This window comes from Aedes albopictus, chromosome 2 (assembly GCF_035046485.1).
Source record: "Aedes albopictus strain Foshan chromosome 2, AalbF5, whole genome shotgun sequence".
In the NCBI taxonomy this organism is placed as follows: Eukaryota; Metazoa; Arthropoda; class Insecta; order Diptera; family Culicidae; genus Aedes; species Aedes albopictus.
The window spans coordinates 191,375,094-191,390,893 of NC_085137.1; the positions used below are offsets into that span (position 1 = coordinate 191,375,094).

At 38.6% G+C, this 15,800-nt stretch overlaps 2 protein-coding genes across 2 annotated transcripts; both read right to left on the reverse strand.

The window, feature by feature from the left end:
- Positions 1 to 661: 661 nt before the first annotated feature.
- LOC109419023 (mite group 2 allergen Der f 2-like) lies at positions 662 to 1,508 on the reverse strand. The gene is made up of 2 exons (XM_019693241.3): positions 1,122 to 1,508; positions 662 to 1,059 (listed from the first exon to the last, which is right to left on the reverse strand). Exons 1-2 carry the CDS (start codon positions 1,324 to 1,326, stop codon positions 668 to 670), a joined length of 597 nt encoding a protein of 198 aa, XP_019548786.3. The 5' UTR covers positions 1,327 to 1,508; the 3' UTR covers positions 662 to 667.
- Positions 1,509 to 9,576: 8,068 nt separating this feature from the next.
- On the reverse strand, positions 9,577 to 11,224 carry LOC109419016 (uncharacterized). The gene is made up of 2 exons (XM_019693234.3): positions 10,208 to 11,224; positions 9,577 to 10,140 (listed from the first exon to the last, which is right to left on the reverse strand). The coding sequence occupies exons 1-2, from the start codon at positions 10,275 to 10,277 to the stop codon at positions 9,749 to 9,751; spliced, it is 462 nt and encodes a 153-aa protein (XP_019548779.3). The 5' UTR covers positions 10,278 to 11,224; the 3' UTR covers positions 9,577 to 9,748.
- Between the last annotated feature and the right edge of the window lie 4,576 nt (positions 11,225 to 15,800).

Here is a 15,800-nt window from a genome sequence, read left to right on the forward strand (position 1 = left end):
TATCGATACTCATGGTGATGAACTATTCGAACCCAAATAATGTTTAAGAATCAGAAGTAGACAAGGATTCAAGGATTTCTTCCTTCTGGGAATTTCAACGGTGATTTCTTCCGGTGTTCCTTCATAAAATCGTTCCGGAATTCACTCCTACCTTTTAGGATTTCTTCAAGAGTCTTGTGGAATTTTTCAATGAGTTATTTCTGAGATTCCCCCTTTTGATAATTCCGAAATTAATCCAGGAGTTCCTTCCGGAATTCTTCCAGGAATTTCTTCCTGTGATTCTACAAGGAGTTCCTTCTGAGATTTTCAAGAAGTTCTTTGATGTCTCCAAGAGTGCTCTCTGTGATTGATCCTCATATTTGTCCATCTCAAACATCCTTCGCAAACTTTTGTGCAAACACAATTTTTAAATTTGTGTGGAATGTAGACTTTGACCAGACTCTCTGGCCTTTACCTTAGTGTCTACGTAGTTTATGGACAGGCCCTTTCAAAACACGATCCAAGAAGCACAACGAAATAATAACTACAGTAGTCGTGATCACTTTCGCTTTATTAAAAAAATCGACCGAACATTTCAGGGTCCTAAATATAATTTATTGTTCACTCTTACATTACTTACAAACCTCATTTGTAAACAAAATCATCACCGAGCTTACAAAAACTCCCCTCATCTCTTCGCGATTCTGGCATTAAAGCGAACGCATCCCAGTACAACACCCCTGTCGCCGGTCACGCTGACTTCAATTTCTACAGGGATATTAATGGACGGAATCTCCAGAACGTCATGAGCCAGAACGAAATTGTATGTCTTTCCGGCAACGACCGGGCAGCCACCGGAAATCCCACCATTACAGGCATTGGTCAGCTCAGCCGGTAGTTTGTAGCCCACGTCCATACCGAGGAATCGGGCCACGAGCCGGGTGGTGGCCGTCTTGCTGTTGTGCCGACTGACAACCCCACTGGCCACGGCGTACAGGGGCTTTCGGGACACCAGGACACAGTTGTCGGCGTAGCAGTCGTTTACTTTGAGGGTGGTGGGCGTTGGAGCTTTGTTTGGGCCTAACGGGGGGAAGATGATAATTTGATCGGGAATGTTGTTGGATTTGAGCATAGATACTTACAAGGACGGAAGTTCACGTTGGCCAGGACCATTGCTGGCACCAGGGCAGCGATCAAGAAGAACTTGAACATCTTGAACAATTTGGAATTGCTTGTACGAGTTATCGAGAAACGAGTACTGAATACAGCGGTCGGCGTTGGTTCCCATTTTATATCTATGCTCGGATCGGAGGCTGAACTGCTTATCAGTGATGGACCAGCCTTCATGACGTGTAGATAAGATCCTCTCTCTCTCAGGACCGCCCTTCACCGCCTTTAAGCGTTTCGGTTATGTCAACAGTTTTCACAAATGTCAAACGATGCATTGATTTTATCGATAGAACTTCTTAACTGAACTGGAAGCGATTCAGTAGCTCACATCTGTTATCCACCATGTTCCTCGAAATACTGACTTCTGCTTAAGCGTTCAGGCTTCTGCTAACATTTAAAAACTAACATGACAAATTCTCAAACAATTCAGTAATTTAAGTTTATCATGACGACAGACAATTTTCCAATCGAGTAAGAATCAATACTTCCTCTGATCCTTCTGCATTATCAAATCCCCAAGATATAGGCAGGTACCCGCCATTGCGCGACAATGTTTCCTACGTTGCACGATGCACGTCACCAGTCTCCAGCTTGTGTTCTTGATACGAGCCGGTGACGAAACATCCATCCCACACGAGCCCTTTGGCACGTATTACCAAAGGAAAACCTTTCTGTGGGTTTCTTGAAAGCAGGAAAAGTGATATTTTCTTGAAATTAAATGAGACTAAAAGTAAATTGGCCACCAAACATTTGTGATATGAAATAAAGATAAAAAGTACAAAAACCTCAAAGTTTTTAGCTAAAAATAAAAACTAGAAACAAAAGCTTAAAATTTAGCAATAAGATCTAGAAGATAGAAACAACAAATAACAAGTGAAAGCTAGAAGTTTTGATCAAAATGCAAATAGCTTAAAGATAAAGCAGATAGAAGCTGAAAGTAATAATATGAAACCCAGAAGCCAAAAGCTGAAAGCCAGCAACTGGAAATCTTAACTGAAAGCCAAGAGCTGAAGTTCAAAACCTAAAAGCTAACACTGGAAACAAGAAGATGAAAACAGTTTATAATGGAATGCTAAAAACTGAAGTCAAAAACTAAAACCAAGAAGCTTAAAGTTCAAAATTGAAAGCTTAAGGCCAGAAGATAGAATCCAGAAATAGAAAACCAAAATTAAAAAAAAAACACAAAGTAAAATCCGGAAGCTAAAGGCTAGATGTTGAAAGTCAAAAAGTAAAAACCTTGAGCCAGAAACCAGAAGCTAAAATAAAGAAGCCCGAAACCGACGGCCGGAAAAAAAATAAAACATCAGTCTAAAAAACAGATGCCAAAAACGATGATGTTGAAATTCAAAAACTGAAAACCAAAAGGAAAGCCAGTTGCAAGAAGCTGAAAGCTGAAAGCTAAATACAGTAAGTTGGAAACTGAAACCCAGAAGCTGCAAATTAGATGCTTGAACCTAGAAGCTAAATATCAAAATCCGAAGACTAAAAGCGGAAAGACGTAAGCTGAAAACCAGAAGTTTAAGTTTGAAAGATAGAATTGAAAGCCAAAAACGAAAACAATTTGGAAGCCAGAGAAGCTGAAAACCAGCAAGATACTGAAAGCTATAAGCTCCAAAAGTCAGACTTGTAAGCTAGAAGCTAAAAGTCAGAATCAAATAGCCAGGAAACTTGAACAGAAGGTGGAATTCTGAAGCTAAAAGCGAAAAGTCAACTAAAAGCTGGCAGCCACCACATGAACTTCTGCGCCTAAAAAATAGAAACGGAAAGTTAAAAGTTGAGAGTCAGAAAATAAAAGCAAGGATCTAAAAGCCAGTTCTGAAAATGCCATTTTGACAAATTCAATCACTTACAGCTCATTTCAGAAGCTGAACCTGTGCGTATGTAGTCCGTGACATAAAATTTACCATAAATTTTCAAAAAAAGAGCGGGTTTTCCTTGAATTTCTTGAACAACTGGTCTATCCGCACAAGTTTTTCATATCCCATATTCTCAGGATCAGCTTCTACAATCTGAGCTCTTCTGAGCTGTAAATGGTTGAATTTAGATATGTCAAAATGACATTTTCAGTACCTACTGTTTAAAGACAGAACTCTGAAGAAAGAAGCTAAAAATCAGGAGCAGAAGGCTAGATGCTAAAAGCTAAAATCCTTATAATATACTTATGAATTAAAGCTGCAGACTAGAAGCAGGAAGGCAGAAAACCAGCCAGGACCTGAAAATCAGAGGCTCAAAGTTTGAAGCTGATGTCCAGAAATTAAAAACCAGAAACTGAAAGCAAGAGACTAAAAGTCAGAAGCTGAAAGCCAGCCGCCAACAGGCAGATCTTGAGAGCTAAAAGCAAATAGTCAGAAGGAAAAGCCAAAAAAGAAAAGATATAGACTCAAAGCGAAAAAATAGCTGAAATGTAGATAATGAGAGCCAAAATTTCAAGAAAGTTGAAAACCAGACGGTAAAAGTCGAAAACTTGATTTGAAAGCCAAAAAATAAAAACCAGCATTTAAAATACGGAAGCTAAAGAAGCAGAATCTAAAGTTAGATAGACAGTTAGTTAGACATGATGGCTAACAGCCAGAAGATGAAAAGCACAAACTAAAAGCAAGAGACTGAAAGTCACAAGCTAAACACTAGAAACTTAAAACCAGAAGCTTAAGTCTAGAAAAGTTATCTTTGATTTTTCTGAATGTTGCCTCTAGCATAAATTTCACGTAAACCCTTCGTGCCACCCCTAAATATCAAAAAATGGCTAAAAGCTTCATAATAAAAACTTAAGACTAGAAGCAGAAAACCAGAAAACCAAACGGTAGAAGCCAGAAACTGAAAAAGCAAAGGCCGAAAGTTTGAAGTTGATAGCTGGAAGCTGACATTCAGAAGTACTGGAAACTGGAAGCAAGATACTAAAAATCAGAAGTTGAAGGTCACACGCCAAAAGCCAATAGCCAGATATTGAAAACTAAAAAACTCGATGCTTTTTATTTTGGTTTTTTATTTTTATATATTTTTTTAATTTTTTTCCTTTTTTTTATTTTCGAAATTTTGTTCAATAATGGCTTGTATAAAATCGAAAAACATTTTTCACCAGGAAAATTAGAAGATACCTTGCTCCTTCCTCTAAATGTGTATGAAACTTGATTTTGAATACATTGCTGCTGACAGTCGAACACAGCAAAAAAATTCTTGTGATATCACGTCACTTTCCCTGCACATCAGTCGCGTCGTAAAAGTGATGTACAAATTACATCCTTTCCACACAGCGAATTAGCTGCCGTGGCTTAAAAGTGAGTCTAGCAATCGCTAGAACCGGAACGATAGATGATTCATATATAAGTTAAATATTGGTATGGATTCGTACACTGATCCGTTGATTGTGAGGGCATATCCCTTGCCTCTCGGATATTTCACCAAGTTAGAAAGAAGGTGATAAATTTGATACTGCTTCTAAGTAACCGCTGGAATGGGTTTGTTGACACTTTCCGGTGCCAACCAGAGTGTACATGGTGAGTGTGATAATTGTTGGAAAACGATGTGTCCGAGTGAGATTACGTCCGAAAATGGATACATTGCCAAAAGTTACGCGCCTGGAAATTACAAAATTATTTGCTGTGCATAAACCTAAAACTAAAAGCTAAAAACCAGAACCTGAATGCTAGTAATTGACAGCCAGAAACTTGTAATCCAGAAGCTGAAAGACATACAAGTAACAATTAATGGTAAGTAGTGAAAGTATAAGGTGCACATTGGTTGGTTAATGTTGTCAGCTGCTGAACGCTATGACAGCTGTACATTGGTCTGAAGAATAGCTTGTTCAACCTCTTCAATGAGCAATCTATAGATGGCTTGATACCAAGTTGAGTAGAATATAATTTATCTGTGTAATCAGCTTTAACCCTCGAGCGATCGCTCTGTTGTATTTTGTACAACACGTTGAAAATAATCGCTTTTTGTACTCCGCATTAGCGTGGTGCTGCAGGTAGTAGCCAACCACGCGACTGCCGGAAGGTTAAAACATACACCAACATGCAGAGTTACATCTGTTGTTCATCTTTTAATCAAATATATTTTTACAGCTGACCCAAGCAAGTTTTCGTATAGTCCTCATCGCTTCTTCTGCCTCAATACAGGCTTAGTTTAACTTATGTTCCTGATTATTCAGCCTCAACAAGTGATGCTCTCGTTTTCTTGGTTATGTATACAATTGTGTGTGGTGTAGGTGCTAAGGTAAGTGGCTATAAATCAAGAACCCGAATTCAATGCTCAGTTTTCCCGTAGATTTATTTATACATTCCTTAACATCTCAAGCCGCAAATGGTAAACAAATTAGCTTACGAAAGTTTTTTTTTATTGTTTTTAATCACTATAAATAAATTTGATTGATTACAGATCAAACGCACATTTAGCTTTAAGCAGTCAATTACCCTCAAACCAGCTGGCCAAAGGAGGAATAAAATCACCAAGATGAGATCTTCTCTCTCTCTCTCTCTCTTCTTGGCGTAACGTCCTCATTGGGATAAAGCCTGCTTCTCAGCTTAGTGTTCTATGAGCACTTCCACAGTTATTAACTGAGAGCTTCCTCTGCCAATGACCATTTTGCATGCGTATATCGTGTGGCAGGCACGAAGATACTCTATGCCCAAGGAAGTCAAGGAAATTTCCTTTACGAAAAGATCCTGGACCGACCGGGAATCGAACCCGTCACCCTCAGCATGGTCATGCTGAATACCCGTGCGTTTACCGCCTCGGCTATATGGGCCCTTCGATGAGATCTTATGAAGCTAAATAAAGGATTGTACCTTTTGTGTTCAGCTTTTGTTCAAATGGAGGCTGCTTTAAAATGGTTGGAAAAACGTTTGTGCAGCATTCAATTGTTGCCTGGGGTTTTTATGACCAACTAGTTTTTTAAATGTTTTAGGAACCATTATTAAACCTCATACCATTTATTTTGGTTTCATGATGGCTGTAAGAACCTTCTCTACACAGCTAGTCGCGTTCGGTAATTTTTACCGAAATCTCAACTGCTGAGCGTTCGGTAATGGATTTTTACCGAAATCCTGTAAAAATTACCAAATTTCGGTAAACTTTTATCGTTTATCTGTCAAATTTTAACGAAGTTCAGTAAACGTTGCCGAATTTTTCCGGTAAAAAACTTAACGGTTGAGATTTCGATAAAAAAATACCGAAGTCGGTGATTTTTTCTAAGTGTGTAGTCTACTTGACTAAAAAAAATGTTACTTGGAATTGACTTTCATCTGAGAACTAGAAGCTAGAAGTTCAGACATTAAAAACCTAAGTAAGGTAAATGAGGACTAGAATCTAAAAGTTAAAATACAGAAATTATAAGAGAGACTAAGACTTTGTGCTTCTAGCCTCAAGAATAATTAGAAAAATCCCCTACTAAGAAAATTACCTTCTTCGCGGTGGGTGAATGCGTCACGTTTCTTAATTCGTAGTAGTACAGACGCTGACGTTTGAAAATTTTGCGACGTCTTGGTCCGTAAACAAAAACTACAATCATACTACCACAGACAAACAGACGTAACACTCTTCGAAACGGCTTGGCACATGCATTTAACGATCAATTCAAATTTCATTTGATTTGCGTGATTGTTCCACCAGATGCGCTAGTGTTCGATCACTTTGACGTTTGCAGTGTACACGTTGCTGAATGATGCAAACAAAAATTACAGGCAATTTGTGTAGTAGTGTGCGTGTCAGCAAAACGTCAAATCGAAATCCATCATGGCCGACAGTGTCGCGCACGGTTCTACCAACAGGTGGCAGTGTGCTCATGAAAATGACACCGGGCAAAAGTTTTTGATAGATTGCCTCTAAGAGTTACGTCTGTTTGTCTGTGATACTACACTATCTTCGTAATTGTGAATACCTCCGACGTGCCAGCTTGCACGAGAATCAGATATCAAATGCGAATTAACCTCATTACAGACGACAGCAGCAGCATTGGGTGTTTATTTTTAGATGTTTGGGTTTGGAGGCTGTTTATTTTTAGGCCGGCCGTTGTTGTTGGGCAGGTCAATGAGCTTGTTGAGGCTGGAAATGATATCTGCTGGCGTAGACGTTGCGATGAGGGTTTCCCGCTTGTTTTAGAGAAGCGTGGTTGAATGTATCAGCGCTATCAAGATAAACGAATAGGTACAGGTACACAGTTTACTATAATATTCTCATTAACCTTTCAGGACGCGCGCCATCAAGCAGCTGAAACTGTACCGCGCTTGCGCTGCATACAACGAGCGAGGTTTTTTGGTAGTGTTGTACTTTTCACAACGGCGCGCGTCCTGAAGGGTTAAAACCATTATTCAACGATCTTCATTCTTTCGCGATTTTGTGAATTTTGGTTTTTGATTTTTCTAATTTATGTTTTTGAACATCTCTACACTTATATGTGCTTAGATTTGGGATATTTCGACTGGAACTCGATGTTAATGCGTAGAAACGGCTATCTCAGTCTTAATTTACGACGATTTATTTTATTCTACCCGACGTTTCGGCCATGGGTTTTGGCCTTTTTCAAAGGAAAAATTGTCTATTGTCCTTGTCCTTGTTACAATTTGCATTTGCGTTTGTCAATTTATCCGGGTCATTGCTTTTTTGTATAATTTTAAATGATAATTTTGGTCAGAGTTTTGCTTACACATATAACGACATTTTGAAACAGTCGTTATATGTGTAAGCAAAACTCCGACCAAAATTATCATTTAAATTACCCTAAAATTGTACAAAAAAGCAATGACCCGGATAAATTGACAAACGCAAATGCAAATTGTAACAAAGACAAGGACGATAGACAATTTTTCCCTTGAAAAAGGGCAAAACCCATGGCCGAAACGTCGGGTAGAATAAAATAAATCGTCGTAAATGAAGACTGAGATAGCCATTTCGACGCAATATATGTGCTTATATTTTGCCTTGAAGCCCACTTGCGTTACCGATTTTTTGAGGTGATTTTTTGAGATCTTTTTATTATTGCTGAAACATTTTTTTTAAGAAAAATATTGCCCGTGTAGTTGCCAGCTTAGAATAGCAATACGGACCACCTGTTTCGGGGCTAAAAGTCTACCAAACAGGTAACCCCAATCCAAGGTCTGGGGGCGACCAGTGCTGAGGGATAATTGGTTGAGGGGGTTTAAAACATGCTCGATATTTAACGGAGCCCGTAGCGTGGGTATGGGTAGATCACTTTTTTGGGTTGCGGTACGGCGAAAGATCTACCACTCGATCCCTAGTCCAAACTGCTTCTAACTATGAAACTGCATATTTTAGTAATCAAAGGAAAAACTTTGGTCCTTATTGAATTTTTTTTTCTTTATTAGGGTGATTTTTAGATCAGATGGCTAGTTCATAACCAATTGAATGTCATACTTTTTTAAAAACGATAGGTCTCGGTTTGCATGTGGCCGAGATGGATCTTGAAACATCGTCAATATTGGTATCATTTCTTGACTTTTTCGTCAAGGGATCCGACTTTGACTGAAAAATGATCGTGTTATAAGCGAAACCTATCAGTCAGAATCCATCCTTGTGAATAAGTTGAAAATGACGACTGCAACAAACCTAAATGCTTTATACCTTTTCAATAGTGATAAAGAAATACAACAGCCGGGGCCCGTGGCGTAGTTGGTCACACGTTCGCTTCATATGCGGATGGTCATGGGTTTGATTCCCAGCCCCGGCACTTGCAATTTTTCGTCAGTTGCTTTTCCTCCGAGAGCAACTGACACTGACCCTCTTCTGAGCCCCATGGCTCAAACGTACCCGGATACTTGGACATCGGCGAACTGCTTCTCATAATGGACCCCCAATCGGACTGGAAAGGAACAACGGCCATCCATCATCATCCTTGTGCTCATCATTCTACTAGGTATAAAGTAGAAAAAGTGAAAGCAGCAGAAAGGCAACCTGTTCGATAAAGTAGAATAGAATCTAGGCGCTGTACAAAATTTAGGTGCAGCTGTCAATTGAAATTGCTCACGTAGTGCCCCAGTGGCAATAGAGCTGTAAATTAGGTTAAGAGCTGTAAATTAGGTTAAGTGATTAAGAAAAAAAAGACTCTTTCACGGTTCGGTTCGTATTCGTGGTGGCTGTGTTTATATGTACAAAAAGCTACGACAATCATTTAAAAAAGCATGAAAATAGTGAAAATACTGATTTTCTTATGGGCCGGGAGGACATTCAGCGTGATCGAATTTAAATCAATCTAGAGTGCGTTGCTATGATGACCTCAGCAGTTGTCAAACCGCCACAGCTTGGTAAGACAATTGCCGGGACAGCTAGTAAATAACAAATAAAATAAATAAAAAATAAATATAATAAATAATAATTAATAAATAAATAATAAGGAATAAAATAAATAAAAATAAAATTGAATAAAAAATAATAATAATAATAAATCACATAGAGAGAAATCATACAACATAGCAAGTCCTGCACCGGTGCTTTTTCGTGTCATCATCAATAAAACTATACATTTACGTACATTTGATGAATTTAAGCATTAATTATTCAAACAATTTTCATTTTCACATTATTTTACTAAGGGTATTATGGTGTTACTGTTGTTCATGTGCGTTACAGATGAAGATTAGAGTCATCAACCTCTCGCAATTCTGGCATTGAACCTAACACAGCCCAACACCACACCACCATCTCCGGTTACACTGACTTCGATTTCGACTGGTATGTTAATCGCCGGAACCTCCAGCACCTCATCAATCAGAACGAAATCATACGTATTCCCAGCAACAACCGGACAGCCACCTTCGATTCCTCCATTGCATGCATTGGACAACTCCGGTCGAATTCTGTAACCGACGTCCTTGCCAAGAAATCGAGCAATGATTCGGGTGGTGGCCGTCGCGCTGTCATAGCGGCTAGTAATTCCACTGGCCTGAGCATTCAGAGGTTTTCGGGCAACCAGGACACATTTGTCACCGAAGCAGTCATTCACCCTCAATCGGGATGGCGTTGGAGCCCTGTTTGGACCTGAACAATTAAACGAGTTTAAAACATGATATGTAGGCTATAAAATAGTATTCCGGTGTACACTTACAAGGACGGAAGTTCACGTTGGCCAGGACCAAGGCTGGCACTAGGACAACAAATAGAAACAACTTGAACATTTTGGAACTAACTTGGATTAGGGTATACTGAAGATGCCGATCGGTGTCGGCGTCCAATTTATATCTACGCGTGCGGATCACAGCTGATCGGCTTATCTTTTGCAGTCGTCGACAGCATGCAAGACGCGTATGTATAAGATAGTGTCGCAGCACACTGTACAGACCGTCACATGTGCATAGATGTAAGGGGCGAATTATGCGTTGGCGTGTGCAGTACTTTTAATAGTTTGGTAAACGGCAAGTTGAATCCCAACAACGATCCATTGATTAACAGTAAAGTAATTTATTATGGAAAGCTCAAACCCAGGGCTTGCTGAATTCAACCCTGAAAGGTTAAGGACTTGTTTTCGTAACTGTGTAGCTTACGCATCCAGAAGCACGTACATCTTTCAAAATGTATTACGAATATTCTGAAGCGTAATACGGACTTTTGCCGTTATAGTTCTTCAAGGTTAACCGAAATGTGAAAAACACAATGACGGGCTTGATGGTCTTGTGGCTACCGCTTTTAAATTGTATGCAGGAGGTCCTGGGTTCAACACCTGGCCCGTCCGTTTTGCTCCTATTTTGTATCTTTCCATCGACTTTCTCTTTCTTCTTTACATAAACACTTAATGAAAATGTTCATAGCCCTCGCTAGAACCAGAAACGAGTTGAAAGAGCTGTTCCCTTTCTTCCAATTTTACAGCAAAGTGTAAAATGCAATCAGATGTAGCAGGCGCTATTTTCACCTAAGAATAGATGATCACAACCACTCACACCAAGAAGATGCTTGTTCGTTCCAAGCAGTGTGGCTCATTGATTTTTGTGTGAGTGTAGCCAAATTGGCGATACAGCTTCCGCTCGATACCTGGGTTTTGACGACAGTTCAGTTAGCGTCGCCGCTCGATAACTGGACTGAGCTCCCGGAGCCGGAGGCTATTGTTATATTTTGTTTTGTTTACTGATTTGCAAAATGTGAGTTTAACGTTTATTTTTGATAGACAACTGCTTTTTAACTGGACTTTGGCCCAGTTATCGAGCGCCCAGTTAAAAGCAGTCCAGTTAACAGTAGTCAGTTATCGAGCGGATGCTGTATTGGATTTCCAAGTACGAGCGGTTGAACAATTTCAAGCTTTATCGAAAATATGGAAACACAGATAATTTAACTTTACACTTTCTTTCAGTTGGTGTCAACATTTTTTATGTGAACTACCTTTCCTTGAAATACCTCTGAATCTCACATGAAAACCCCCTAAAGCTCACCTCAAAGGCTTGTGAAACCTCTTGGACCGTTTTGAAATGACTTGTAACGCTGGGAAACACCTCAGCGTTCTTCCAAGAACACACCTAAAAACTTGTAAAGCATCTAACATATTCTGAAACTCTGAAACGATTTTGAGGCATTTTTAAGGCCTTGAAACGCCTTAAAAGCTTCTGAAAATCATCGAAAAGCCTGTGAGGCCCCCTAAACACCCTCTGAAACGCTCTGTGAAAGTTAGTGAAGCTACCGTGAGCGATTAAAATGGACAACTGCACTTACACTTTGTACAGCACCTAAATGTATTCTATTTTAATTCCACTATATCAAACTGGTTGCCTTTGCGCTGCTGTCACCTCTCTACCCTGCCCATGGTAGAATGATTGTAAAATAGGCATAATCAGTCTCTGGTAAAACAACTGACTTCTTTCTCTACCTCCTCGTGAAATCGGCCAGGATACCAACAACTTCTCCAGTTAGCCTAGTGGTTAAGGCTATGGATCGCCAATCCGGAGACGGCGGATTCGATTCCCATTCCGGTCGGGAATATTTTCTCGATTCCCTGGGCATAGTGTATCATTGTACTTGCCTTACAATATACAAATTCATGCAATGGCAGGCAAAGGAAGCCCTTCAATTAATAACTGTGGAAGTGCTCAAGGAACACTAAGTTGAAGCGAGGCAGGCCAAGTGCCAGTGCGGACGTAGAGCCATAAAGAAGAAGAAGAAGAAGAACCAACAACTTCATGACAAATCCTGTACAATCCTTTAATTCCAACAGTAATTCATTTGTCGATTTATTTGATAATTATTCGCTAATTTATATGGAAATTCCATGTGCTATTTTTTGGAAATATATTCGGTTATTCTTTTGGGGATTTTTCCAGGCAAGTTCTTCAGTAATTCCGTTGGAACTCCCTCCATATTTTTTTCGGAAATGAATTGGATAGCTTAGGAAATTATTTCTAAAATAATCTCTTTGTGAATTCTTCGTTCTTGTGAAAATTTCATTCGGAATTTGTATATGCCATCGGCACTTCTTCAATAATAACTTTAGAAAGTCCTTGCCGAATTCATTGAAATTTGTTTCAAAAATTATCTTAGGAATTGAATCGCCAATTATTTTAGAAATTTTATCAAAAAACTTTTTGCAATATGCTTTGAGTAGGCACTTCTTTTAAAAATTTCTCGAAAATTCGACAATTCTTTTAAGAAGAAGGGAGCTTTGTCGCCAATTATTTTAGGAATTTTTCAAGCAATGCTTTATTCTTCAAATTATTCAGCAAATAATTTAGAATTTCCTTTGGAATACTCATTCGGTTATATATTGTAACAATATTTCGAAAATTCCCCGCAATGTGATGATTTCGATATGTAAACCGCAAAATATGTCAATGTGTGATACGATAATGTATGTAATATTAGGTTAAGTTAATCAGTCTTTACAACATTTGTTGAAGACGAAGTAAATAAACAAATTGCGTTTGAAAATTCCTTTGGAAATTTGAGCATAAGCATTGGTGATTATACACTTCGTAGTTGCTACTCCGTGATTGACCAGATCCATCGGAATTGCACAGAGAACCAGCAGATGAGACTTGGGATTAGCACAATATCCTCAATGTGTACGTTCTGAGAGCTCAAACTTCATTAGGTTAACAAAACACATATACAATCAATTGAGTCGCCTCACAATTTGGAAGAATGACGAGACCCTGAAGAATCAGAATAACAATTTGGGAATTGTCTTATGCTACAGGAGATCTTGCGTCACCTCGCAACTGGGAGGCCTGGTGAATCATTATACAATGTTACCTACTTTTGCCATGAAATCAAGATATTTAAACAAAACTTTATGCTGACATCGATAAAGACAGTTGCACTAAATGAAAAATACTGAAACATAATTTAGGAAATAAAAATACTATGGCCAGCACCGTGATGGACTATACAAATGTATAGGTAAATTTTATGAAAAGCACAAGAGAATACAAATAGATGAGAAAACAGAGTTTATATTACTAATTATTAGTATAACCCTCACCACTCCAATACTTATTCATTCAAACAGAAACCAAGTCGATACCCTCCTCTCTCCTCTTTTTGGCGTAACGTCCTCACTGGGACAAAGCCTGCTTCTCAGCTTAGTGTTCTATGAGCACTTCCACAGTTATTAACTGAGAGCTTCCTCTGCCAATGACCATTTTGCATGTGTATATCGTGTGGCAGGCACGAAGATACTCTATGCCCAAGGAAGTCAAGGAAATTTCCTTTACGAAAAGATCCTGGACCGACCGGGAATCAAACCCGCCATCCTCAGCATGGTCATGCTGAATACCCGTGCGTTTACCACCTCGGCTATATGGGCCCAGTCGATACCCATAGTGACGAACCTAACAATTTAGATGAAAAATTGTCAAATATATACATGAGATATACGAATAAAAAACAGATATTATAATAAACATCAGCAGAAAAAGTATTGATAGTTTAAATCCAAACATGAATGTTTAACAATAATATGGAACGAGCTCACCCATCACGATCCTTCTCTACGTTCACCGGAAATTATGCAAGTACCCCAGTCATCATGGTGACCTTCGATGCCATTTAAGTTCCTGCACGACCGAGAATCACAACCGGAACTCAATTCTTCCACTTCACAGCACGTACACCCAGGTAACCCATAAGCATTTGAAACAGCCGCATTTCTGTTTCATATCTGCATTCGACCTGCTTAGCAGTCGGCTGCTAAACTGCCCTATATTAACAATTTAAATGCTACTTAAAATCTGTTAGCAGTTGCGTATCATTTCAAATACACGGTAAGTTTTGGTTAACAGGCATCATGACTGCTACTTTATTGCCATAAAACTGCTAAGAGAGATGAGTGTTGCAAAACCGCAATACATTTTCACTTTCTAATTTACGGGCCACGGCTGTAGAAACCACTATCATTCGTATAAACTGCCATTCAAAGGTAAAAACGAAGACAATCAATAGGAAAAACATGCTCTGGCAAATAAATTCCATTGTTGCTTTCCTATGATCCATTCTATTATGGGCTCGGCAGGTGCGAGTAACGAATCCTAAAGCAAATCCAAATAGATTTTGAAATAATTGGCTGATTGTTTGCAAAATGAATTAGAAAAATAAATTTTCCAAGGAACTGCCAACTGTTGAAGAAATCCACAATGGAACGTAGTGCAGAATTAAAAATAACGTTTTAGCTGGTCTTCCGACTGCATAAGCCGAAAACCATTTCAACGTAGCGCTGAAATTTCAAATAAATTGCCATCTTTGTAATAGTAGTTTACGCAACAAGGTGCAGAATAAAGATTTTTACAGCACGAGTCGTACATTTATCCAACGAGGCTTGCCGAGTTGGATAATTACGGCGAATGCTGTAAAAATCGAGTTCTGCACCGAGTTGCGTACAACGTTTTTTGCAATTTCTAAATTACCACTTGAGGATAGTTTCTAACAAAAATTGTTCATCAAATTGCACACTGATGTTCATAGTCATGTTTAAAAAAGTCTGATCATAGCAGGTTATACTGTGCAGTTGTCACAATTTTTCAAACCTGCGTCCAGAAACCATCAAGAATTTGATCAAAACTGAAAACAGTGCTGTAATGGTTCATTACGCAACGCAAATCAGTGCTGTAATGAACCATTACAGCACTGCTGATTTGGTGTGGGAAAGTAGGCCTTTTCCTGGCAGATTTGCGTGAGGTAAAATAGCCTATTACGATGAGAAATTGCAAAAAATAAATTACCAAAATTGTCAAACAAATAACAATGGAACTACTGAAGAAATGGAAATTGTAATAGAAATTTCTTTTAAAATTCATGTAAGATCTCTTTAGGTTGTTTTTTTCATTTCTTCCGAAACTTCTATGAAAATTGATTCTAAAATTCCGTTTCGGATATCGATGACTTTTGTATGCCTTCGGTAATGCTTTAGCAAATTAAAAAAAAAAACCATCCAAAAAATCCAAATCAATTACTACAAGAATTTTAAAATAAATTGTCGAAGAAATATAAAAAATATCCGTAAGAACTTTCAAACATTCAAACAAATTGCCTCAGTGGCATTTACATTTACATAAGGGAACTAAAGAAATTCTCAAAAAAAAAAGTGATGAAATGATCTAACAATGGCAATGTTTTGCAGAAAGAAATTGCTCAGGAAATTTATAAGAATTTGCCACAGAAAAACCCAAAAAGTATCCAGACAACTGACGTTCAAATTCCAATAGAACTTCTCAAGGCATTCACAA

Excerpts from the sequence above, each read along its gene's own strand:
- LOC109419016 (XM_019693234.3), bottom strand. The coding sequence starts at position 10,277 with ATGTTCAAGTTGTTTCTATTTGTTGTCCTAGTGCCAGCCTTGGTCCTG. Across the intron at positions 10,141-10,207 it reads CAACGTGAACTTCCGTCCTT|GTCCAAACAGGGCTCCAACG; the intron begins GTAAGTGTACAC and ends TTAATTGTTCAG.
- LOC109419023 (XM_019693241.3), bottom strand. The coding sequence starts at position 1,326 with ATGAAGGCTGGTCCATCACTGATAAGCAGTTCAGCCTCCGATCCGAGC. Across the intron at positions 1,060-1,121 it reads CAACGTGAACTTCCGTCCTT|GCCCAAACAAAGCTCCAACG; the intron begins GTAAGTATCTAT and ends TCCCCCCGTTAG.